Source organism: Hemiscyllium ocellatum, chromosome 27 (genome assembly GCF_020745735.1).
Source record: "Hemiscyllium ocellatum isolate sHemOce1 chromosome 27, sHemOce1.pat.X.cur, whole genome shotgun sequence".
NCBI lineage: Eukaryota > Metazoa > Chordata > Chondrichthyes > Orectolobiformes > Hemiscylliidae > Hemiscyllium > Hemiscyllium ocellatum.
Genome location: NC_083427.1, coordinates 2,901,743 through 2,928,607, shown reverse-complemented (window position 1 = coordinate 2,928,607; position 26,865 = coordinate 2,901,743). Strand labels below are relative to the sequence as shown.

At 46.2% G+C, this 26,865-nt stretch overlaps 2 protein-coding genes across 7 annotated transcripts in view; one reads left to right on the top strand and one right to left on the bottom strand.

The window, feature by feature from the left end:
• LOC132828624 (zinc finger protein 721-like) overlaps positions 1–7,341 on the bottom strand; it is a 47,826-nt gene extending 40,485 nt beyond the window's left edge. Inside the window, exons 1-2 of the mRNA XM_060845674.1 lie at positions 7,294–7,341; positions 4,116–5,932 (exon numbers count right to left, since the gene is read on the bottom strand). Of these exons, the coding sequence (XP_060701657.1) occupies positions 4,116–5,569 (1,454 nt within the window). The 5' untranslated portion in view covers positions 5,570–5,932; positions 7,294–7,341. The remainder of the gene's footprint in view (positions 1–4,115; positions 5,933–7,293) is intronic.
• Positions 1–26,865, top strand: part of LOC132828694 (zinc finger protein 239-like) — a 54,144-nt gene that overhangs the window by 8,307 nt on the left and 18,972 nt on the right. For 2 of the 6 annotated variants that reach the window (XM_060845776.1, XM_060845778.1), the window contains 2 exons: positions 6,932–6,994; positions 24,752–25,847. In XM_060845776.1, the coding sequence (XP_060701759.1) occupies positions 24,846–25,715 (870 nt within the window). In that variant the 5' untranslated portion in view covers positions 6,932–6,994; positions 24,752–24,845 and the 3' untranslated portion in view covers positions 25,716–25,847. Of the gene's footprint in view, positions 1–6,931; positions 6,995–22,392; positions 22,646–24,410; positions 25,848–26,865 lie in introns of all 6 variants that reach the window. The other 4 variants (XM_060845775.1, XM_060845773.1, XM_060845774.1 and 1 more) reach the window with 4 other exon arrangements.

Genomic DNA, 26,865 nt, shown 5'->3' with positions numbered 1-26,865 from the left:
TCTTTGGACTGTGGGAGGAAACGAGATCACCCGGAGGAAACCCACGCAGACACTGGGAGAATGTGCAAACTCCACAACGGACAATTGCCAGAGGCGGGAATTGAACCCGGGTCCCCGGGCGCTGTGAGGCAGCAGTGCTAACCACTGTGTCACCCATAAGATTACTTACAGTATGGAAACAGGCCCTTCAGCCCAACAAATCCACACTGACCCTCCGAAGAGTAACCCACCCAGACCCACTTCTCTCTGACTAATGCACCTAACACTATGGGCAATTTAGCATGCCTAGTTCACCTAACCTGCACATTTTTGGATCGTGGGAGGAAACTGGAGCACCCGGAGGAAACCCACACAGACAGTTGCCTGAGGCAGGGATTGAACCCGGGTCTCTGGCGCTGTGAGGCAGCAGTACTAACCACTGTCCCATTTGGATAGGTTTAAATAGATCCAGTCTGAGATTTGAACAGATTTGGATTACAAAAGATCCCAGCAGATTTAAACACTTGCCGCCTCGTCTCCTAGATCTTTAAATAAAATGTAGGTGAGACAATTTGTTTCATCTTAGTTACTTGTGGCTGGTTAAATTAAAAGTGAGGGAAATGGCTCTTAACATTGCTAAAGAGGTTCTGGGGTTTGAAGGTGCTCCTCAAATTTGCCGAGTAAGTTTAGGAAGACAGGAAGGACATACTCTTAGAATGAGCAAATAGGTTAGAATTAGGCTTAACCAGGGTCAAAAGGAAAGCTGAAATTGTAATGGCGTTGGTCAAGCACTTAGGTGTATCAGAGAAACAGAGAAGCGCAGGAGAGTTAGAGAAACTTAAATTGCTATAGAGGCAAATGGAGTTAGAAGACAAAGAAAGAGAGAGAGAGAGAAAGGGAGAGAAGGTTCTTAGTGAGAGAGAGAGAGACTCTAGAAATTAGGAAACATTCTCTATCAAAGGTACCTTTTCATACGAAACATACTCGCAGTAAAAAGAAAGACGATGACCCAGGGAGATCATCAACCAGAAGAAGAAACATTGAAAATGACAGTCGCTATGTGGTTTTGAAATTAAATTGGTGTAATGTTAAGAAGTGTCTTACTGGAACAACATATTGTTATAGAGTTGGAGGCAGGTAATAAGCAATTAAGAGAAAGGGGGTGGGGGGTGGGGTCTCAGAGTGGTGAACAGTTGTTTCAAGTTCATAGAGTCATGGAGATGTACTGCACGGAAACAGACCCTTCGGTCCAACTCGTCCATGCTAACCAGATATCCCAACCCAATCTAGTCAGAGTTGGTTTTCCTTAAATAGTGGAATCTGGGAGTTCTCTATCACTACTTTAACTGATTACGAGATGAGGTGAGCTTTTCTGTGTGTTTGATTTAATTAATAGAAGGATTCACTGCCCTGTCGCAATAGTTTTTTATATATATAATATATAATCCCAACAGCATTCATACCAGGGAGAATTCCCTTCTCCATCATACCCATTGGGCTTAATGTAACAGTGGCCTTAATTCTCCATCTTCAGGATCTGACAGACTCTTTTGGGGAACCTGCATATCACTGAGCTTAGACTTCCTCAGTTTCAAATATCCCGTTCAGGGTTTTAACAAAACATTTATGGTTTGGAGCATTGAAACCAAATTCTTATTTTGATGTAACTATTTCTTAACAGTTCTGGAACATTTCCTTCTTTGGGGACAGCTTTTTGCATCCAGTTTCAGCCAAGACTTCTGCGAAAACTGTCCAATACAAAGAGGTTTTCTCCAAGCTTTAGGTGCTACCCGAAGCAAAATAAAATCATAAAATCTTCTAATACAGTCAAATGCACATCACTATACATTCATAAAATTCTCTGCTGTTTTGTTTTTAACATTCACTACAGTTACAGAAATGCCCACAAGTTAATTAGAAAAAAAGGAGATTGAGGGGGGACCTGATTGAGGTTTACAAAATCATGAAGGGTATAGACAGGGTGGGTAGACAAGCTTTTTCCCCAGGGTGAAGGATTCAATAACGAGAGCTCACACTTTCAAGGCGAGAGGTGGAACGTTCAAGGGGGTCACACGCGGCAAGTACTTCACACAGAGGGTGGTGGGCGTCTGGAACGCGTTGCCAGCAGAGGTGGGAGAGGCAGGCACGGTAGATTCACTTAAGATGCGTCTGGACAGATGCATGGGTAGGTGGGGAGCAGAGGGATACAGATGCTTAGGAATTGGGCGACAGGTTTAGACAGTAGATTTGGATTGGCTCAGGCTTGAACCTTGCATACCACTAACTCCAAAATGTAATAATTTAGGAAGCCCAATGGAAAGGAACATGCTGTTTAGTTAACACCAAAATAGAGCCACCACTTGTAGCGTAGATGAGCTAGTCTCAACCTGGGATGGACAGTTCTGCCAACTTGTCCATAATGCTTTTTTTAAATCCAGAAATGTTATTTTTTTCAGTCCAGAAATACACACAACTATATGTCTTCCTTTCCATCACCAAATCACCATTACTTTTCTTTTTGATATTAACCGTTAACTATCACCCTTGCAGCCAATTAGGAGGTTGCATCTGCTTTCTTTTCCCACATCCAGAAGTGTTATCCCACACAACCGATCGACTTCCCCACCAACAAATCACTATTTTTACCTATTAACCACCACCAATAATCATCTCTGCAGTCAAGTAGAAGTTTACATGCAAAGCCTATTACAGATGTAGGTTTGGTTGCTGGGCTGGTAGGTTCCTCTGGGCGAAACATGCGTCCTACTTTCTATTTATATGTTTGGGTTTCTTTGGGAAATGACATCACCAACCCAACCATTCCCCGGAGGCCCACTGAAGATGTTACCTAGTAGGGTGACAAAATGTCAGGAAATGAACCTTCCCAGCACAGGCGAGCAAACCTACATCCAGAACCTTAACCCGAGCTACAAATCTTCTCAAAACCCGTGAAAGCCTATGACAGGGAATGAAAAGAGAGTGGGGATAGGGAGAACAGGAAGGGGCTAAATTAAAAATGGAGTTGGATGGGGAAATAAACCACTGTACCCACTCTGGTGCACACCTCTCTATAACGACATTGAGAGCACTGATGGACACCTCATGCTCATCCAATGACGCCTGAGCACAAACATAGCCACAGAAGAGGGACAGAATGACTCTGTCCACATCCTAATACCTGAAGCTGTTGTGTCTGCTTTTTCTTTTTTGTATATAGTCAGAAGTGCTCATATGCACAGCCGAATGTGATTTCTCCCACCAAATCAGAGGAAGTGCGGATTTGAGATAAATCCGCAAACTGAAGTTAGCAGTAGCCTTAAATTTTAATCATATCCAAATTCTCACCTTGGTTATTTAACTACAAAGGGATCAAAGGGTACGGAGTTGGATGATCAGCCATGGTCACTTTTAACTGCAGATCATGGTGGCTTAGTCGTTAGCACTGCTGCCTCACCAGGGTCCCAGGTTCGATTCCAGCCTTGGGCGACTGTCTGTGTGGAGTTTGCACATTCTCCCCGTGTCTGCGTGGGTTCCCTCCAGGTGCTCCGGTTTCCTCCCACAGTCCAAAGATGTACAGGTCAAGTGAATTGGCCGAGCTAAAATTGCCCATAGTGTTAGGCGCATTAGTCAGAGGGAAATGGGTCTGGGTGAGTTACTTTTCGGAGGGTCAGTGTGGACTGGTTGGGCCACAGAGCCTGTTTCCACACTGTCGGGGATCTCATCTAACCTGTACCTGAGTCAGGGTCAGAGGCTGTGTGGGAATAGGGTCACAAGGGCAAGATCAGTTCTGAGAGCACATGACAAGGGATAGCAGAGAAAGATGCTCAGAGAAAGTTCAAAGCTCAGGCAAGTGGAACACTCGAGGCAACTTGGCCCCAATGGTAAGTGGAATGGGAGCAGCAGTACTGGCTGTTTATCAGACTATGTCAATTTCAGTGGCAAAGAGAGACCCACATACTTGTCAGAAAGATTAAGACTCAACACTTTGTGTTTAATACTGAGCCATTTTATTTGACTTATATTCGGAATTTTGACATGTATAACTGGGGTTCAATAAAACCAACAGGAGTAGACGACCACGAATATGCTTCAGTTCTGGATGTGACTAAACAGCAAAGCCCAGTCCGTGTAGTTACTTGTGAATTTGCTGGTGTCTCAGGAGATGCGATAATTGAGTGAATCCCTTCCCACACTTGAAGCAGGAGAACGGCTTTTCCCCAGTGTGAACCCGCTGGTGGACGGTGAGGTGCGATGACCGTTTGAACTTCATCCCGCAGCGAGGGCAGCTGAACGGTCTCTCGTCCGTGTGAGCACGTTGATGGGATTTCAGTTCCCCCGAACTCTTATAGCACTTCCCACACTCTGGGCACTGAAAAGGTCTTTCGCCGGTGTGAACTCGCTGGTGTATTAGCAAGTTGGATGAATCACTGAACCCCTTCCCACACACGGAGCAGGTGAACGGTCTCTCCCCGGTGTGAACTTGCTGGTGAACAGTGAGTTGAGATGAGTGCTTGAACCCAGCCCCACAGTGAGAGCACTTGAATGGCCTTTCGTCTGTGTGAACATGTTTATGGGACATCAGCTCTCCGGAACTTTTAAAGCACTTTGCGCAGTCTGGACATTTAAAAGGTCTCTCCCCAGTGTGAACCCGCTGGTGTATCTGCAGGTTGGACGAGTCACTGAATCCTTTCCCACACTCAGGGCAGGTAAATGGTCTCTCGCCGGTGTGAATTTGCTGGTGCACAGTGAGTTGAGATGATCGCCTGAACGCAGTCCCGCAGCGAGAGCATCCGAACGGTCTCTCATCAGTGTGAGTACGTTGATGGGAGATCAATTCCCTGGAACTTTTGAAGAACTTGCTACAATCTGGGCATTTAAACGGTCTCTCATCAGTGTGAACCCGCTGGTGTCTCAGTAGGTTGGAAAGCTGAGTGAACTTCTTCCCACAGTCAGAGCAGGGAAACGGTCTCTCCCCGGTATGTGCGCGCTGGTGTGTCAGCAGGTGAGCTAGCTGAGTGAAACCTCTACCACACTCAGAGCAGCTGAATGGCCTGTCCCCTGTGTGAATTCGCTGGTGGACAGTGAGGTAGGATGATCGCCTGAACCTAGTCCCACAATAAGGACACTTGAACAGTCTCTCGTCAGTATGAATACATTGATGGTGCATCAATTCCCCGGAATTTTTATATAACTTCCCGCAGTCTGGACATTTATATGCCTTGTCACTAGTATGAGTGCACTGGTGTCTCAGTAGGTTGGATACCCGAGTGAATCCCTTCCCACAGTTTGAGCAGGTAAACGGTCCCTCCCCAGTGTGCGTAGGCTGGTGTGCAAATAAATGGGATGACTGAGTGAATCCCTTCCCACAAATGGAACAAGTGAATGGCCTTTCCCCACTGTGACTGCGCCGATGGCTTTCCTGCTTGGATGGGGATTTGAATCCCTTCCTACAGTCCTCACATTTCCATAGTTTCCGCCCATCATCACTACACTTATGTTTTAATAGGTCGGATGGTTGGTTGAAGTCTTGCCCACACAAGGAACACGTGAACGATTTCTTGCAACTGTCAACAGTGCTTTCTCCTTCCATGTTGAAAATTTCACAATACTGAGATTATAGTAAATACGCCGTCTCCATCAGAACCCGACATGGATTGCAAAAATAGTAATTGCTGGAAAAGCTCAGTAAGTCTGGCAGCAGCTGTGGAGAGACATCAGAGGTAACGTTTCAGATCAAATGATTCTTCCTAAACCTCGACATGGTTTCATTTGTTTCCCAACTACAAATCAAAGGCAAGTTGTGAGGTACAGCTGAATGGATCTGGTCATTCGAGGGTCTTAGGAAAAGATTAACATGAAAGCTTCCTGATTGCCAAAATAATCCGTCCGGTTTGGTAATGTTCATCAAGGAAGGGAAGCTGCCACCTGCTGTGTGCCTCCTCGAGACTTTGGGCTATGTGGAAAGTGACAAAGAAAACGAGAAAGGAAGAGATGAAAGAGGCAGGAATTTTGACAATATCTCCCAAATCCTCAACTCTCACCACCTTCAAAGACCAGGCTTGCTGGTGGATGTGAACACCATCCAAGTCACACCTCACCCCCACATCTCTCAACAACTGGACGAGCGGGGATATCCACTATTTAAATATCAGAAGATCAATTGGCCAAATGATGAATAAAAGATTGCAAGATTACAAAATGTCACTTGGCAGGTCCAGCAAGTAATTATAATAATTAAAAGAATGTTACTGTTTATTACAAGGCAAACTTTATTTTTAAAAAAACAAGATTATACTTCATTCATACAGAGCATTGAGGAAATCATTATACTGTGTACAGCATTGGGCTTCTTATTTAAGGATAAAAATCCTTTGGAGGAGATTCAGAAAACATCTATGAGAGCATGAATAGATGGGTTTTCTGATTAGGAAAAATTGGATAGTCTTAGCTTGTATCCACTGGAATTTAGAGAAAGAGAGGGAGTTTGATTGAAATCTACAAGATCCTGAGATGGTGTAACTGGGGCTCAGTGATTCACACTGCTACCTCACAGCACCAAGGACCTGAGTTCAATTCCAGCCTTGGATGTCTATCTGTGTGTAGTTTGCACATTCTCTCCCACCCCGTTTGCATGGGTTTCTTCCAGGTGCTCCCGGTTTACTCCCACCATCCAAAGACGTGCAGGTTAGATGAATTGGCTATGCTCAGTTGCCAATTCATTGCTCAGGGCTGTGAAGGTTACATGCCTTAGTCAGGGGAAATGTAGAGGGGTAGGATACTCTTTGGAGGGTCAGTGTGGACTTGTTGAGCCAAAGGGCCTGTTTCCACACTGTAGGGATTTTATGAACTGCATGGATGTTGCCTCACGTGACTCTCAAACTAGAGGTCAATGCTTGTTGAAGAGGTCGGCTGTCTGAGACAGTGATGAGCGGGAATGTTTTTTTTCTCACAGAGGGTTTCTGAGCCTTTGGAACACAGCAGGGGGCGGACACGCATTGATCTCCATGTAGACCACGTGAGTCCCAGAGCCTGAGACTGCAGCAATCGCGCGTGCGCTCCTCCGCCCAGTGGCCCCGCAGAAATATGGCACTCTCCTTTCCTCCAACACCGCAATGGTCCATAGCCCCCTACAAAGATGGCGGCAGTTTTCTTAAACACAAGACCATGCTAATCCCCCGGAAAAAGCCGGACGCCGTTCAAACCGTGACAATCCCGGCACCGCAAGCGTTTCGTTGGCAGCTTGAGACCCCCACAGCCGATGTCGGTGACGGTCTCCCGCGCCCCAAACGGCCGGATCCGTTGCTCGACACTCACCCGATTTCTCCGATCCTGCCGCGCAGCCTCGAACCCTGAACACCCCCTTCCCGGGCTGGAACCGCGCATGCTCCGACCTGGGGGACTTTGCGCATGCTCCACGTAACCCCACCTCCTCTGCTAAAGGATTGACAACATCCCAGAGTGGTTTGTAGGTTCATAGTAATTTATGACTTGGAGATGCTAGTGTTGGATTGGGGTGTGCAAAGTTAAAAATCACACAACACCAGATTATAGTCCAACAGGTTAGTGTTTCCAAATAAACCTGTTGGACTATAAACCGGTGTTGTGTGATTTTTTAACATAGTAATTTCCACACGTTGGTGGTCAGTCACTCAACATACACCCAAAGGGCAGTGTAATATAAGCTTACAGTCAAAAAAGAGTCATACAGCATAGAAATAGATCCCATGTCTACGCCGACCAACAGACACCAAACTGAACTCATCCCATTTACTTGTATTGGCTCTGTGGCTGATTACGGCCTGGCATTTTAATGTTTATTGCAGAAGAAAATGCAAAGCTGATGTCAGGGACAGCGCAGAGGTGTTGTATGGTTCTACATATCTGAGAGTCTGGAAGGATTTTCTCATACACCTTCATGAATTCACCATGAAGGTATACAGAAAAGCCACACACACAGACCAAGTCCTGAACTATGAAAGCAACCACCCCAACACACACAAACGAAGTTGCATCAGGACATTATTCAAAAGGTCCACAACACACTGCAGCACACCAGAACTACAAAAAGAGGAAGAAGAACACCTATACAAGGTGCTCCCCAAAAACGGATACCCGTGTAATTTTATCAACAGATGCCTAAGGGAAAGACAACGAAATGAGGACATGCCGCAACCCAAAGGACTGGCCACACTACCATACATCAGGAGCATTTCTGAATTGCCACCAGACTGCTGCAACCACTAGGACTCATAACAGCACACAAACCAACAGCCACGTTCAGACAACAACTCACCAGGACAAAGGACCCGATACCCAGCATGATCAAAACCAATGTAGTGTACAAAATCCCATGCAAGAACTGCACAAAACACGACATAGGACAAACAGGAAGACAGCTAACAACCCGCATCCATGAACACCAACTAGCCACGAATCGACACGACCAGCTATCCTTAGTAGTCATACACTCAGATGACAAACAACATGAATTCGATTGGGACAACACCACTATTATAGGGCAAGCCAAACAGAGAACAGCCAGGGAATTCCTAGAGGCATGGCACTCATCCACAAATTCTATCAACAGACACATCGACCTAGACCCTATATACCGGCCACTGCAGCGGACAGCAACTGACAACCGGAAGCGACAGATTCAAACCAGTATAAATGCCAGAGGAATCAGCACAGAAGCGCTTCACAGGAATCTCCCAAGCACTGAGGATGTCACCTAGAAAGGGGACGAAATGTTTGCAACAAAAACTCCCAGCTCGGCGAACAGAACCACAACAACGAGCACCCGAGCTACAAGCCTTCTCACAAACTTTCTCATATACAGCTAAAAGACATTTTTCCCCAGGATTATCCTTTACAAATACTCATCACCAGTGAGCTCTTTCTTGCACACCTGATGAGCTCCCAAATGTTTCCTCTTGGCAACTTTCCACATGTTACCAGGGGAGATCGTCCTTGGCTGTCCAAGAGACTTGTGGAAACAGGCTCGTTCACTGAGTTCAGGCTGCACTCTAAAGAAAGCTCAATACTTTTGAAATCTCCGTATACTTGAGCTGTCTATTTTTTTTTATTCTTTTCTGCGTTGTGGGCATTGTGGTGCTGAGCTGCCTTCTTGAACTGCTGCAGTCCGTGTGTAGTAGGTAGAGCCATGATGCTATTATGGAGGGAATTCCAGGATTTCATCCCAGTGATAATGAAGGAACAGCAACATATTTGAAAGTCAGGATGGTGAGTGGTTTGGAGGGGAACAGGCAGGTGGTGGTGTTCTCATGTATCTGTGACCTTTGACCTCTTGGGTTGGAATGGTCAACGGTTTCAAACATGCTGTCTTCAAGAATCTTTGGTAAACTTCTGCAGTGCATATTGTAGATAGTACACACTGTTGCTACTGAATATTGGTGATCAAGGGAGTGAATGCTTGCGGATGTAGCGCCAATCATGCTGGCTGCTTTGTACTGGATGTTGTCAATTTTCTTGAGTATTATTGGAGCTGCACTCATGCAGACAAGTGGGGAGTATTCCATTGCAGTCCTGACTTGTGCATTAGAGATGGTGGATAAGTTTTGTGAAGTCAGGAACTAACATGCTTGCTGCAATATTCCAAGTCTCTGACCTCCTCTTGTTGGCATTGTATTTATATATGTTTTAACAACCTGTTCACAGATGTTATTATGCATCTCCGAGCAGGTGGGACAGTGAATCCACACCTCCAGGGTATAGAGTCATGGAATTGTACAGCCCAGAATCAGACCCTTTGATCCAACTAGCCCACAGTAACCAGATATTCTAAATTAATCTATTAAAATCACCATTTGGCCAAGTCCCTCTAAAACCTTCCTATTCACATACCCATCCAGATGCCTTTTACATATTGTAATTGTAAAAGCCTCCATCACTTCGTCTGGCAGCTCATTCCATACATGCATCACCCTCTTCATGAACACGTTGCCAGTTTTAGGGTCACTTTTATATCATTCCCCCTCCTCACCTTGAAACTTTCCTCTCACCTTAAAGCTTCCCTCTTACCTTAAAACTAGTTTTGAGCTCCCCCATCCTGGGAGAAAGACCTTGGCTATTCATTCTATCCACGCCCCCTCATAATTTTATAGCCCCATAACTCAAACCCACCAGTTGATCTTCTAGTCAATGGTAGCCACCAGAATATTGACAGCAGGGAATTCAGTGATAGCGATGCCATGCAATGTCAAAACTTCAGTGCAACACCTTAAGACATTTTTCTAGTCCTGGCAGTACTGTAAAAGAACTGCAGTAATTCGAAAAACATTGTGGAATCATAGAATCCCAATCGTGTGGAAACAGGCTTTTTGGCCCCACAAGTCCACACTAACCCTCCGAAGACTAACCCACCATTCCCCTATCCTATTGTTCTACATTTTCCCCAGACCAAAGCACCTAACCTACACATCCCTGAACACTGTGGCGCAATTTAGCACGGCCAATTCACCCTGACCTGCCCATCTTTTGGACTGTGGGAGGAAACCGGAGCACCCGGAGGAAACCCACACAGACACGGGGAGAATGTGCAAACTCCACACAGACAGTCGCCCAAGGCTGGAATCCAACCCGACCCCCTGGCGCTGTGAGGCAGCAGTGCTGACCACTGAGCCACCGTACTGCAAAATTAAGAGAAAGAGTAGGCAATTTGATTGTTTGGAACTGCTCCACCATTCAATATTTTATCACGGCTGATCCTCCATCTCAATGCTATATTCCTGCTTTCTCCTCAGACCTTGGTGCCTTTAATTTTCTGTTTTACAAGCGTCTCTTTTATTTCCTGAATGTTTTCAGCTTCTTGGCCTCCACCATTTTCTGTGGAAGGGAATTTCACAGGTTCATTACCCTCCGGGTGAAGACATTTTTCCTCATCTCAGTCATTTCCCCACAATGTTATTGCGTGGTTATTGGTCCTGCAAGGATGACCCCCATTTAGTGTGTTCAGCCTTGGTTGCCAGGAAGGGGATTAGAATCGGTGGTGAGGGAGTGGGTTTGTAGCGGGGACTGAAGACAATAACACCAGTCTTCCCAACATTTAAATGGAGGAAATTTCTGCTCATCCAGTACTGAATCATAGAATCCCTGCAGGTCCTTCGGCCCAACAAGTCCACACTGGCCCTTTGAAGAGTAACCCACCCAGACCTATTCCCCTACCCTATAAACTCGACATTTCCCCCCGGCTAATTCACTTAGCCTACACATCCCTGAACACTGTGGACAATTTAGCATGGCCATCTAAACCGCCCATCTTTGGATTGTGGGAGCAAACCGGAGCAAACCCACACAGACACAGGGAGAACGTGCAAACTCCACACCGAGAGTAGCCCGAGGCCGGAATCCAACCCGGGTCCCTGGCGCTGTGAGGCAGCAGTGCTAACCACCGTGCCACCCTTCACTGTCAGACAGGTCTGGACAGTGCGTGGCCTGAAGGTGGTGGTGTTGCCATCCACCTGCTATCTCGGTCCTTCTAGTTGGTAAAGGCTGAGGGTTTCTGTGAACATTCCAGTTCAGTTGTAGTTATATTAAATTAGAACTTCGAACATAGAACACCGAACATTACAGCGCAGTACAGGCCCTTCGGCCCTCGATGCTACGCCGCCCTGTCATACTAATCTGAAGCCCATCCCACCTACACTATTCCATGTACGTCCATTTGCTTGTCCAATGACGACTTAAATGCACTTAAACTTGGCGAATCTACTACCGTTGCAGGCAGTGCATTCCATACCCTTACTACTCTCGGAGTAAAGAAACTACCTCTGACATCTGTCTTATACCTATCTCCCCGCACTTTAAAGTTGTGTCCCCTCATGTTTGCCATCCCCATACTTGAAAAAAGGCTCTCCCTGTCCACCCTATCTAATCCTCTGATTATCTTGTATGTCTCTATTAAGTCACCTCTCAACTTTCTTCTCTCTAATGAAAACAGCCTCAGTTCCCTCAGCCTTTCCTCGTAACACACTCCTTCCATACCAGGCAACATCCTGGTAAATCTCCACTGCACCCTTTCCAAAGCTTCCACATCCTTCTTATAATGCAGTGACCAGAACTGTACACAATACTCCGAGTGTGGCCATACCAGAGCTTTGTACAGCTGGAGCATAACCTCCTGGCTCCGGAACTCAATCCCTCTATTAATAAAGGCCAAAACACTGTATGCCTTCTTCACAACCCTGTCAACCTGGGTGGCAACTTTCAGTGATCTGTGCGCATGGACACCGAGATCTCTCTGCTCATCTGCACTCCCAAGAATCTTACCATTAGCCCAGTACTTTGCATTCCGATTACTCCGTCCAAATTGTATCACTTCACACTTGTCCACATTAAACTTCATTTGCCACCTCTCAGCCCAGCTCTGCATCCTATCTATGACTCTCTGCAACCTACTACATCCTTCGTCACTATCCACAACTCCACCGACCTTAGTGTCGTCCACAAATTCACTAACCTACCCTTCTAAGCCCTCATCCAGGTCATTTATAAAAATGATGAACAGCAGTGGACCCAACACCAGCGGTACGCCGCTAGTAACTGGACACCAAGGTGAACATGTTCCATCCACTACAACCCTCTGTTTTCTTTCAGCAAGCCGCTTTCTGCACCTTCATCACTGAACTCTGTATTTTAAAAAACTCTCCATTGAGAACATCCCTGTGTAAGTTCAGATAGAACAGCAGGTCCCCTTTCCTGAAGGATTGAGTGTGTATTCCCATAATCTCTCTCACTCCTTTCTCTTTATGCTTTATATCAACTTCACAGCGAATTAGAAGAATTTGTAGTAGGAAATTCAAATGAAACACCGCCTCACGATCTGACAGTCACCCCCATTATCATAGCCTGGATACCATCGGATTTTGAACATGGAAGCAGAAAGCACCGTTCGGATGGGAAGAAACCCTGTTTAATGTGGCAGTGGCTTCTCTAGTTCATCTGGCCTGTCAAAACATAAAGGCGGTCACAACAGAGAGAAACTGCGGAAATTTGCGGTTTGTTGGGAAGGGTTTCAGTTCCCTATCAGATGTCAAAACTCATCAACACAGTCACGCATCAGGGAGAGGCTGTTCAGTGACTCTGAGTGTGAGAAGGATTTCACCCAGGCATCCTACCTGCCGGCACACCGGCGGGTCCACACTGGTCATTCAGCTGTCTGGAGGGAAGGGATTCCGTCAATCATCTAACCTGCCTCCCACACCAGCGTGTTCACTCCAGAGAGCAGATGCTCGCCTGCTGTGAGTGTGGGAAGGGATTTACCCAGTTGTTCCATTTGCTGTCATTCCAGCAAGTGCGTGGTAGGGACAGCCCGTTCACCTGCTCCAAGTGTGGGAAGGGATTCACTGCTTCATTCGACCTGCTGGCACACCAGTGAGTTCACAATGTCCCAGAATGCGAGAAGTGCTACAAAAGTTCTGGGCAACTGGTGTCTCATCAATATGTTGTTATGAAGGTGTAGGTGTGCACTGTGGCTTTAAGAGAGAGTGAAAGCTGGCAAGGACTGACTGCAAGCACAGAGTGTGCTGAACAATTTAAAAATGTAACATTGGGCTGTGAAAGAAATAGCTGGAGCTGAGTTGCCATGGTACACCACAAATTCAGCCAATCAGTTTAAGTTATGCCCCAAGATACGAAAATCCAATCATATTTGAATTTTAATGTTTTGATGACATTCAACCAATGAGACACTCCAATGATTTGGGTTATAAAAATCATGTGTTTTGAACAATTAGCCAGAGCAGCAAAGAGCACCCGCAGAATCGCAGGTACCTGATCATATGAAATCTGTGCAGCAGAAGACCAAAGAAAAGATGACCCAGGAAAATCTACAGAGGAACATCAACCCTGGTTTTGAAATTATAATTTTTTGTTAAACTTAATCGGGGAGGGGGGGCTTATCGGATCAGTATATTGTTGTAGAGTGGGAGGTAGATAAATTGATCAGATAAAGGGCGTTTACAGTGTAGACAGTAGCTATTTAATGTTTTTTTTAACTTGTTAATTTTTTTCTTTAAATAGGGGAATTGGTAGTTCTCTGTCACTCATAATTTTAACAGATTACGAGGCGAGGTTTAAATTAGCAGAAGGGTTTGCCCCCTGTCGTAACGATGTTCATTCGGACGAGAGACCACACACTGTGGAAGAGGGTTCAAGAGGGTGCAATTCAGCATACACCAGTGAGCTCAGACCAGGGAGAGCCCATTCACTTACACTGACCGTGGGAAGGGATTCACTCAGCCGTCCCACTTACTAAAGCAGCAGCACGTTCACATGGGAGAAAAGCCATTCACTCTCTCTGAGAGTGGAAAGGGATTCACTCAGTCATCCAATCTGCTGAGACACCAGAGAGTTCACGAGTAATGACAATGATTGGGTTTTGGTGTTCATTTTGAAACTCTTGAAAGGGTTTTAATTGTTGAGGAGGAAGTTTTGGATAAGTTGCCTGGTCTTAAAGTCAATAAAAGCACTGGGTATGGCTACGGTGCCCCCAGGGACACTGGAGAAAGTCAGAGTGAATATTGTGGAGGCCGTAGCTCCATTGTCCAGCCTTTCCTGACATTCGGCAGTGTTGGCAGAGTACTGGAGACTTGCAGATGTCAGGTTCAGGAAAGTATGTAAACATGAAGTCAACAGCTCCCGAGTCAGCTTGACCTCAGTGAGTGAGAAACCCTGAGAAACAAGACATGGCAGAAAATAGATGACCACATGGAGAATTTCTGCATAATTAAGAAGAGCTAATTCGGGGAAAATTGCATTAACTATCGTGCTGGAGTTTTGCGAAGAGGTGGCAGGGACAGTTGCTAAGGACGGTGCAGTTGGTGTCATGCATGCGGACTGATTTGCTACCGAACAGACCCATACTCAAAGTTAGAGATTGTGGAGTAGGGGACAGGAGCAACATGGATATGGAAATAGCCAATTGACAGAAATGGTTACTGCATGTTTGAAGGGCTAAAGCAAGCATTGTAGTAGAATTCTCCAGGATCTTGTTGGAACACTTGCCTTTCCTCATACATATTGCCACAAATGGATTAAAACTAATGCTAGTACATATCTTTAGTGAATGCTTTTTGAAACACCCCACTAAGATGGCTGCAGTAATCACGTTCCTGCACTCAGCAGACAACTGTTCCAAAGCTCCTTCTGAAGTCAGAGTCAGCGGGAAAATCAAGAGCTCATGTACCCCCTGGTGGGACTATCGTGTTGTAAACTATTGTGTGGCAAAGATTATCTCCGAGTCAACCCCAATACACAAGAATTGCAAGTTGCCATATTGTCAAAGAACAAAGAATATTTACAGCCCAGGAACAGGCCCTTCGGCCCTCCAAGCCTGAGCCAAAACAAATCCACTGTCTAAATCTATCGACCAATTCCTAAGCATCTGTATCCCTCTGCTCCCCACCTACTCATGCATCTGTCCAGATGTACCTTGAATGAATCTACGGTGCCTGCCTCTACCACCTCTGCTGGCAACGCGTTCCAGGCACCCACCACCCTCTGTGTGAAGTACTTGCCACGTATGTCAACCTTGAACGTTCCACGTCTCACCTTGAAAGTGTGATCTCTCTTTATTGAATCCTTCACCCTGGGAAAAAGCTTGTCTCTATCCACCCTGTCTATACCCTTCATGATTTTGTACACCTCAATCAGGTCCCCCCTCAATCTCCTTTTTTCTAGTGAAAATAAACCTAACCTATTCATCGTCTCTTCATAGCTCGCACCTTCCATACCAGGAAACATCCTCGTAAACCTTCTCCCACCCTCTCCAACGTGTCCACATCCTTTCGGTAATATGGCGACCAGAACTGTACACAGGATTCTAAATGCGGCCGAACCAATGTCTTGTACAGTTTTTAACATGATCTGCCAGCTCTTATACTCAATACCCGGCCGATGAAGGCAAGTATACCATATGCCTCCTTGACCACTCTGTGCAGCCAACTTCAGGGTACAATGGACCTGAACTCCCAGATCTTTCTGCTCATCAACTTTTCCCAAGGCTCTTCCGTTTACAGTATCGTTCACTCTAGAATTAGACTTCCCAAAATGTATCACCTCACATTTGCCCGGATTGAACTCCATCTGCCACTTTTCCGCCCAACTCTCCAGTCTATCTATATCCTCCTGTATTCTCTGACAGTCCCTTATGCTTTCTGCTACTTCACCAATCTACATGTCATCTGCAAACTTACTGATCAGACCAACAATACCCTCTTCCAGATCATTTATGAATATTACAAACAACAGTGACCCCAATACTGACCCCTGTGGAACACCACTGGTCACCTTTCTCCATTTCGAGGAACTCCCTTCAACTACTACTCTGTCTCCTGTTGCTCAACCAGTTCTTTATCCACCTAGATAGAACACCCTGCACACCATATGACTTCACTTTCTCCATCAGTCTAACATGGGGAACCTTATCAAACGCCTTACTAAAGTTCATGTATATTACATCTACAGCCCTTCCTTCATCTATCAACTTGGTCACTTCCTCAAAAGAACTCTATGAAGTTGGTAAGGCACAATCTCCCCCACACAAAACCATGTCGCCTATCACTGATAAGCCTATTCTTTTCCAAATATAGATTTTATCCCTCAGTACCTTCTCCAGCAACTTTCCCTCGATGACCTCACCTGCAAGACTAGAAACGTGGCCTGACACTTTCTGTATGAGTGGGATGAGACACGGGGAAAGCTGGATGGATGGGGAAGGTCCACATGGATAGGGGAGTACAAGCAAAGATGTGCAAGGTCCAACCCTGGTCTGGTGAGAGAACAATCTCTTACCATAAGTCCATGCAGCATGGAAACAGACCCTTGGTCCAACCAGTACATGCCAACCATGTGCCCAAACTAAACTAGTTCCACCTGCCTGGACTTGGCCCATATCCCTACAAACCTTTGCTGTTCATGAATTTATCTAAATGTCTTTCAAACATTGTAACTATATCTGCACTCACCACTTTCTCTGGCAGTTTATTCCCCACATGAACCATCCTCTGCATTAAAATAAAAGGTGCCCCTCATGTCCTTTTTAAATCTTTCTCCTCTCAGCTTAAACATTCGCCCCCTAGTTTTGAACTCCCCCACCCAAGGGAAAAGACCCTTGCCATTCACCTTATCAACACCCCTCGTGATTTTATAAACCTCTACAAGGTCACCTTTCAATCTTCTACGCTCCAGTGAAAAAGAGTCTCAGTCTTGCCAATCTATTTTTATTTCAGCAAGTTTTGAGAAGATTTGACGCTCAGGTTGAGGTTCTGGATGTAAGTTTGCTCACTGAGCTGGAAGGTTTGTTTTCAGATGTTTCGTCACTGCACTCGGTAACATCATCAGTGAGCTTCCAGTAAAGGACTCGTGTTATAACTCACTTTCTATTGATGTGTTTAGGCTTTCTTGGGTTGGCAATGTCATTTCCTGTGTTGGTAATGTCATTTCCTGTGTTGGTGCTGTAATTTCCTGTTCTTTCTCTCAGAGGGTGGTAAATGGTGTCCAAGTTGATGTGTTTGTTGATAGAGTTCCGGCCTCGCCTCGAGGAATTCTCGTGCGTGTCTCTGTTTGGCTTGTCCTAGGATGGGTGTGTTGTCCCAGTTGAAGTGGTGTCCTTCCTCATCTGTACGTGAGGATACTCGTGAGAGTGGGTCATGTCTTTTTTATTTTAATATCTCAAACCCTCCATTCCCGGCTGCATCATCCTTGTAAGTCTTTTCTGAATTCTCTCCAGTTTAATAATATTCTTCCTGTAATAGGGTGGCCAGAACTGCACACCGTGCTCCAGAAGAGGCCTCACCAATGTCTTGTATACCCTCAACATAATGCCCCAACCTCTGTACTCAGCTGTCTGAGCAATGAAGACAAGTGTGCAAAAAACCACCCAACCTACAAGTGACTCAAATCTCCAAGTACTATGTTCCTGAACCCCCAGGTCTCTCTGTTCTACAACACTACCATTAACTGTATAAGTCCTAATTTGCACTACCAAAGTGTAATACCTCCCCCTGCAGACCCATGTGCTCCCACTCTAATAAAATCAGGGCATTTCTGGATGCAGTGTGGGAGATTCAAAGGGAAACCGAGAGAAATGGTGAGACTCCATCGAAGAGAGACACCAGCAGGGAGTACAGCAGAGCCAGAGGGAAAATGGGACAATATAGATAATAGTATGTATATTTTTTGCTAGTACAGACTCAATGGGCCAAAGTGTTTGATTCTGTAGGGATAATAGAGATATCCCTGGAGGGGTGTCCAGCAGGTTAGACAAAGTAAAACAAAGGGATTTCCAAAAGGCCTTTTGACAAGGTGCTGCCTAAGAGATGGCTGAATAAGATAAGAGCCCGTGGTGTTGGGAGCAAGGTACTGACATTCAGGATGGCAGCAGAGTTCTGCAGGGGTCAGTGTTGGGACCACAACTTATTCGCGTTACACGTTAACCGTGTTGCAAAGGAACTAAGGGCTGCATTTGCAGACGACGCAAAGATAGGTGGAGGAATAGCTCGTGTGGTGGAGGTGGGGAGCTGAAGAAGGGCTTGAAAAGCCAGCAAAATGGCCAAACAAATTCGCAAACACCGTGGGCGGCACGGTGGCATCGTGGGCGGCACGGTGGCACAGTGGTTAGCACTGCTGCCTCACAGCGCCTGTAGACCTGGGTTCAATTCCCGCCTCAGGCGACTGACTGTGTGGAGTTTGCACATTCTCCCCGTGTCTGTGTGGGTTTCCTCCAGGTGCTCCGGTTTCCTCTGTGTTCAGGGATGTGTAGGCTAGGTGCTTTAGTCTGGGGTAAATATAGGGATGAGGAATGGGTCTGAGTGGGTTACTCTTCGGAGGGACTTGTTGGGCTTAAGGGCCTGTTTCCACACTGTTGGGCTTCTAATTCTAAAGTCGAATGGTATCCAACATATAAGCACAGCTCCATACCATCATTCATCCAATGGTCGGGCAGAAAGACCTGTCCAAACCTTGAAGGCAGGCTTATTAAACAGCCTACAGCTTCTCTAGCTATCAAACAGTCCCAGTTCCCATTTGTTTATAGGACCAACCCTCATACAACTATAGGGATGGTTGCAGCAGAGTTGCAAATGAGGAGGAGACTCCACATCAGGTCAAATCTGATCCTCCCAGATTTTTGAGGGAGGGGGTTGGTGATAGAGACAGCCATCAGGAATGGCATGGCTGGTCACAAGACCCTGCTAAGTGGGACAGACAGTTTACTTCAGGCATTGAAGTTTGGTGTAGGGGCCACAGGAATGGCCTTGCAGTGGCAAGAGGATGCTAGCTCAGGTCCATTGACATATATAGTTCGAGTTGATGCAACAGTTCTCAACAAGCATGTGGACCATATGAAAACTGCAAACTTGCAGACAGTGCAAGGGCAAAACATGCCCTGCACCCCGACAGCCTTTCTGACGGTTCCATAATCCATGTGTCTACTCCTCTATCAAGATTGGTGATACCTCGAAATCTGAGTTGGACACAGTGGATGTCGTCACTGAAAAATGAGAATGGGTCTTCCAAGACGGTCCGTGCACAACAGATGAGCTACTGCGTATTACATTTAATCTGTATCAGAGGCAGAGTTGGATGAGCCTGAACCAGTGGGGAAACACTCCTGGAGGAGCTAAAGAGAAAGGATCAGCCTATGTCCTTGGACTGAAAGAGGGAGGAATGTAGTAATTGTAATGAGATCAGCCAGAATATGAGTTCCGTGATTGGTGCTATTAAACCGGGGAGCCCTGGATGACAGATTTGAACAGGATTGTTCCACCAACACCCTTGAGATTTTCAGGGAGAGATGGGCATCGCAGGGAGTGGAATGTTTTATTTCCCCCTCCAAATCTATTTTGATTTAATCCCTGCCCCCTCCCGTTCACCTTTTGATCACGCAACATTGCCCTCTCTGGAGAAGGGCACTGCTTGTCACTAGCCACTCGGGTGTTTTCTTTTTTCCTGGTGGTGGAATATAAATAAAGATTTATTTGCTTGTTATTTTTCCACTGTGTCTGCCATCTGCACACACAACATGGGTGCTGGGGTAAAATAAGCACTACTGCCTAACATCCGTATTAGAGGCAGAATTGGATGAACACCGGTCATGTGTGGGGGAAGGAAAAAAAGAATGAACAGGATTGTCAGACACCCTGTTCACTCTGACAGCTGGCTCTGTGGGAGCTGGATCAGTGTTAAGGATTCTCCACATGAAAATAAAGGGTCAGAACACAATCCTCCACCCAATTGTTTTAGTTTCCTCTAGTAGGAGAGTTTAGGACCCATGACATAGCCTCAGGTTGAAGGGACGACCCTTTAGAACTATGTTGAAGAGGAATTTCTTCAGCCAAAAGGTGATGGTGACTCTGCCGTCCTCAGTGCCACAGAGGGCTGTGGAGGCCAAGTCATTGAGTATGTTTAAGACAGATATACATAGCTTCTTGCTTCATGAGGGAAAGGAGGCAGGAGAATGTGTTTGCAAACCATTGTGAGAAACAAAGCTCACTCACTTCAATAATTTCAGTCCGAGACAAGATCTGAATCAGGAGTGTCATTTATTTTACACTTGCAAGTGGGTGTGATGTCCACAAAACACACTGAATTCAACAAGCACTCAATATTTATAGAATTTGGTTCCTATTAGTTTTTTTCCTTATTTCATTGTTCCCCCCGGTTTACATCCTCCACTTCCCTAAGACCGGTACCCATTACTCCTGTTTATCTCGTGTCTTATCTGGCCTTGTCTGTGACAAAATGCTCATTCCTGTTCTCCCAAGGCCATTTGACCTCATCCTGCTGTGGGCACATCCTTGCCTTACCATTATCTACTCCTTCCATCTGTGCTGCCCCTCACAGCATCTTATCACTAAAACCTTTTAATTGGGGTTTGTTCCTGTGTTTCTGTAAAAGTGGGAAACAAATGTTTATACCTGCTGTTTATACAGGCATATCTAGTTTAACTGCCTCTCTTCACAGCATCTTATCTAGTGTCTGTTTTATCTACCATTGTTTTACAGTCCTGTTTCTTTCTTGCATACATTTTTAGCTAATACAAAAAAAATTATGCATTTCCTCCACATAGTTTCCATTCTTGTTGACTCAGCTCTTGGCTGAAACAATTGCACACTGGTGTGAGTTCACTTATTTTTATATAATCAATTATAATTGCAGAAGTAACATTAATTTACCTATATCCCACACCATGATCAGCCATTATCAAATGGCAGAGCAGACCTTGATGGGCTCAATGCTCTACTTCTGCTCCTATATTTTATGGCAACAGGGATTCGGGATAGAAGGCGGATTTTTCTCCTTCAAAGTAAATGTGCTAATCCCTGTTCTGGGGACACAGAAGGTGCTGTACTCTGTTCTGCAAACCCCAATCCTGGGAACAGTACAGACGCCAATCCGTACCTTGGGAGTCAGTGAAGGAGCTAATCCCTGCCTTAGGGAGGTCAGTAAACAGCAACCTGATCATGGGATACCTGACCTCTCCCGCCCCCCAGCGGGACAATAGAAAACGCTGGGAACAATCAGAACTCAGGGTCACCTCGGCCAACGTCAGCATTACCTCACAATCGGGTCCGGGTGATTGACAGTGCTTCTGGCCAATAGTCATAGAGGGGGAGCGCGGGGCTGCAGGGACGAGCCCCAGACTGGGTGAAAGGCACGTGACCGTCCACACACGAGCGAAACCCTGCGCAGACGCAAAGCCTGCAACTCCAGTGGACAGGAGAAAACGCTGGGAACGATCAGTCGCTTCGGGTGACGCGTTCCCTCACAAACGGGTCCGCGTGGCTGGCAATGGTTGCGGCCAATAGGCATAGAGGGGCGGAGCTGGAGTGGGACAGGCGCGTGACCGTCCACCCTCGTGCGTAGCTCCTGCGCAGACGCAAAAGGCTGAAGTCTGGGCAAGTGCAGGAGCCGAAGGAGGAAAAAGAGCCAGTAGAGGAACAACGGGGAGTGCAAATGAATCCGAGACCTTAGAGGGCTCACAAACACCCGATGTGGGTGATCAGATCCAAATCAGGAACTCCCGGTCCTTCCGCTTGCAGCAAATGGGAAAATAGCTGCAGGTCCCGGGAAGCTGATGGACCCCTGCTACTGTCGCCATCATTGTTGGGGTCAATGTTCCGCGGGGCATTGGCGTGGCCGCTCTATTTGTAGGGGGCAATATGCAGCAGGGCGCATGCGCTGCCTGTGACAGGTCACTCAGACCAGGAGAGATGTTCACCTCTTTTAAGTTTTTCTCCTGAACTGTGAGTGAGGGAATTTGGTTTTTCTTTGGCAGGGGGTTAGAAGGAGATTATTCACAGGCAGCCAACTCAAAACCGAGAACAATGGTTGTTTTGAATTTCTATCCTGGACTGACAGTGAGGGATTTTGTTTTGCAAAATACTTTCGCAGGTTGTTGAATGGGAAGGATTCGCGGACGGGACACTCCCAACTAAACCACTTCGTAACAGCACCGTGGTATACTACCCGTTAAAGACTGCAGTGGAGGATCTTCATCACTATTTTCTCCAGGGCAGTTGGAGATTGGGAAGAATCACTGCTGTAGCCACTGAGGGTCTTGTCCCTGAATGATTTTTTTTTTAACATCAAGATCAAACTAGGACCTGGATATCACCGGCATTTGACAGTGGAAGGAAAAAGAAAGGTTCGTTCTGTCGGAAAAGATTTCAGATACAAATGTGGTTGTAAAAGTATGCACAGTCCTATTTAGACCAAACCGTCAGTATGGTTAGGCTGTGAGCAGATGTTAAGTAAATCTGCCATAGCTTCATTATAGTACAGAAAGTGGACATTAAACCTATTCAGTCCATGCCAGCTCTCTGAAGGATGATCCAGACAGTCCCAAACTCTTGCTCTTTACTCAAAGCCGTGCAAGTTTATGTCCTGTCAAGTGTTCATCCAATTTTCTTCATCAGTCATTAATAGAATCAATTTTGCCACCCTTGTAGGCAGCAGATTCTGCATATTGCCAGTCAGTGCATTAAGAATAATTCTTGACCTGCTCTTTCTTTCCCAACACCTTAAACATGTATCCCCTAATCTTTGTGGCATCATCCACTGGAAAGAGCATTCTGATTTCTGTTCACAGATGCTGGCAGACCTGCTGAGCTTTTCTAGTAACTTCTGATTTTGTTTCTGTTTAAATCTTGTACACTTTTATGAAATCTCACTCCAAATCCTTTTCTTAAAGTTGAACAAACCCAAACTAACCGTGTAACTAAATTTCCTTTATTCAGCCAGTATAGTTTCCCTGAGTTTGTTCTCATAAACTTCTATTTATGAAGCCAAAGATGCCATATATTTTGCTAACTTTTCTCAATATATCCCATTACCTTTAAGGGTTTTGCACATTATCCCCCAAGTCCTGCACACTCTATACATCTCTCAAATTTAATATATAGCCACTGTCCCTATTCCTTGTGCCAAAATGTTTCACCTCGTTGTACATTCTTAAAAAAAAAACTTGAAATGTTGACTTTGTTTCTCTCTGTGCAGAAGCTGCTATATCTGCTGATTTTGTTTTCCAGAATTTCCTAATTTGAGGGATATATTCCTGAAATTCAAAAGGTTAAAAGCTGATTTAATCAAAGCTTTCAGGATGTAAAGTAGAACTAGTGATGTTAATAAGAAAGGAACCAGAACTATTACCACTGTTTGGAAAAACCAGGGTGAGGGGACATAGACAGACAGAAAAAGAGAGACAGACTTTTCAGGAGTGAATGTAGAAATGTCTCTTCAGGCCAAATCGACACAAGGTTGGGAATTGCTTCGTCAAATAGTAGCTCATGCAGGATCAGTGTGATGTTAAATATGAAAAAAATGTCTGTGAAAGAGTCCTGTCGGACTTGGAATGTTAAATCTGTTCTCCCTCTTGTGTCTTTCCAATGGCCGTGTTTTGTGGTTTTGAGAGATTCTGTCAAACATTTGGTTGAGTTATCGATGTTTGAAGTCTATCTCCCTTTTCTCCTCTTCCAGCTGTCTTTCTCCCAGAGAGGCCAGAGTCTTATGTAAGTCCAAACTGGGTACCCTCCCCTGAAAGACATCAACAAACCAGTGGGTTTTTGTTGAAATCAAATCGACCCGAATCAAATGCTGGCAAGAGCAAAAAAAAACTTTATTGTAACCTCTGCTGCGGGCCCAATACACTTGGCAAAAACGCCTTATGCGCTCAAGGACAAGAGCTGGGAACATTTGAGCTCAACCCTTTGCTGTTGATATAATTGCTTACTGTCTTTTATGTTTCCCCTGACTTTGCTGAATTTGGTTGCTTGCAAGGTCAGGTTGTCTGTTTGCAAAGTTCAGCAAAGCCGAGCTGTCTACCTGCAAGATTCAGCAAAGTATTAAATTTAGCAAAGTGTTCTCTTTCAGATTTCACAGTAAATGTTAATTTTGTTAATTTTCCATTCCAGATTTTGAGGCCATCTTTCACGGTTACGTTTATCCCCAGCACCTGCCTCACAAACTACCAAATTCTTTCACCTCCCCTGCCCAGCCTGCCTTTGTGTTTATGGATTCTCTCAGTGTTGAGAGTGTGGCTCTGGAAAAGTACAGGCAGCATCCGAGGAGCAGGGGAATCGATTCCTGATGAAGGGCTCATGTCTGGATCGGAGCTGATGTTGCCTGAACCTGCTGTGCTTTTCCAGCACCACTCTCTCGACACTATCTCCGGCATCTGCGATCCTCACGTTCTCCTACTTGATTCTCTCAGTGCCGTATTTTTTTCTTGCCTTATTTTAAATGCATTTTCCAGGGCTTCGGAACAGGACAGTTTTCAGGCAGGAAACACCAAGAATTGACGGAGGCGCTCATTTCATCAGGATCTGAGTTATTGTCGGGTTTTGGACATGGAAGGGAAAAGCACCATTCGCGGTAGGGAGAAAAGGTACACCTGTTCTGAATGCGGGCAAGGCTTCAACCGCTCCTCTGGCCTGTCGAGGCACAAGCGCAGTCACACTGGGGACAAACCATGGAAATGCAGGGACTGTGGGAAGGGCTTCAACTACCCCTTCGAAGTGGAAATCCATCAGCGCACTCACACCGGGGAGAGGCCATTCACCTGCTTGGAGTGTGGGAAGGGATTCACAAAGTCGTCCGAACTGCTGACGCACCAGCGGCTTCACACTGGCGAGAGGCCTTTCACCTGCTCGGAGTGTGGGAAGGGATTCATTCGATCATCCCACCTGCTGAAACACCAACGGGTTCACAACGGGGAGAGACCGTTCCGCTGCTCTCACTGCGGCGCCGGGTTCAGACAATCCTCGCACCTCACTGTCCACCAGCGCAGTCACACCGGGGAGAGACCCTTCGGCTGCTCGGCTTGTGGCAAAGGATTCACCCGGTCATCCGACCTGCTGAGACACGAGCAGATCCACGCTGGGGAGAGGCCGTTCACCTGCTCCGAGTGTGGGAAGGGCTTCACTCAGCTGTCCAACCTGCTGAGGCACCAGCGCGTTCACAAGAATGAAAGGCCCTTCAGATGCGGAGACTGTGGGAAGAGCTATAAAAGTTCCGGGGAGCTGATGTCCCATCAACGGGTTCACACCGACGAGAGACCGTTCAGGTGCTCTCGCTGCGGGGCTGGCTTCAGGCGGTCATCTGACCTCACCGTACACCAGCGCGTTCACACCGGGGAGAGGCCGTTCACCTGCTCCGAGTGCGGGAAGGGATTCACCACCTCGTCCAGCCTGCTGACCCACCAGCGGGTTCACCAGTGACACTGGTGATTGGATGATGTTGTTTAATCACATGCAGGACTGAACCTTGTTCACTGGTGGAGTCTATTTCCGCTGGTGTTCATAAGCCGCAGCCCAGTTGCGGGAGAGCAGATGTTTCGAATAAAGGTCGAGGTAATTCGGCTTTTTGCGAAACACAGGCTGTTGCGTCTTTTTAAAATCTCCGACAATTTATATTCTTTACAAGGGCTCTCCTCCATCCTTACCTCCAATAAAGGGGGGGGGCACGGTGGCTCAGTAGTTAGCACTGCTGCCTCACAGCACCAGGTACCCAGGTTCGATTCCAGCCTCGGGCAACAGTCTGTGTGGAGTTTGCACATTCTCCCCGTGTCTGCGTGGGTTTCCTCCGGGTGCTCCGGTTCCCTCCCACAGTCCAAAGATGTGTAGGTTAGGTGAATTGGCTGTGCTAAATTGCCCATTGTGTTATGTGCATTAGTCAGGGGTAAATATGGGGTTCTGGGTGGGTTACTCTTCAGAGGGTCAGTGTGGACTTGTTGGGCCGAAGGGTCTGTTTCCATACTGTAGGGAATCCAATCTAATCTAGGCAAGTGTAAGGAGTTTGCACAGCTTCTTTCACACTAACATTGAGACCATTGTCCTTTCATTTGGCCAAACTGCCTCCAACATTCCTTCTTGCTGGTTCCTCGAGTTCCTCTTCCCTCTTCTCTCCTACCCTGTTCGAGTCGCTCTTGTCAATGAAACCCACCTCTGCTCCCTTGATCAGATTCTCAGATTCTGACAACCCAACTTTCCCATATTGTTTACAGTTCTCTCTGCCCCCCTTCCTGCTTAAATTCACTATCATCACCCATCAATTGATCCCACTGTCATTCCAAATTACCAACTCAACTCCATCATCACTTTCCTCTCCAAAGTCTTGTATTCGGTTCCTCTTGAAATCTATCCTGTGTCCATCCTTTTCCTCATAGAATCCCTACAGTATGGAAACAGGCCCTTTGACCCAACAAGTCCGCACCGAGCCTTCGAAGAGTAACCCTTCCCAGGCCTATTCCCTTATAATATTATCCTACATTTACCCCGACCACTGCACCTAACCTGCACGCTATGGGCAATTTAGCACGGCCAATTCACCCTAACCTGCTCATCTTTGGACAGTGGGAGGAAACCCACT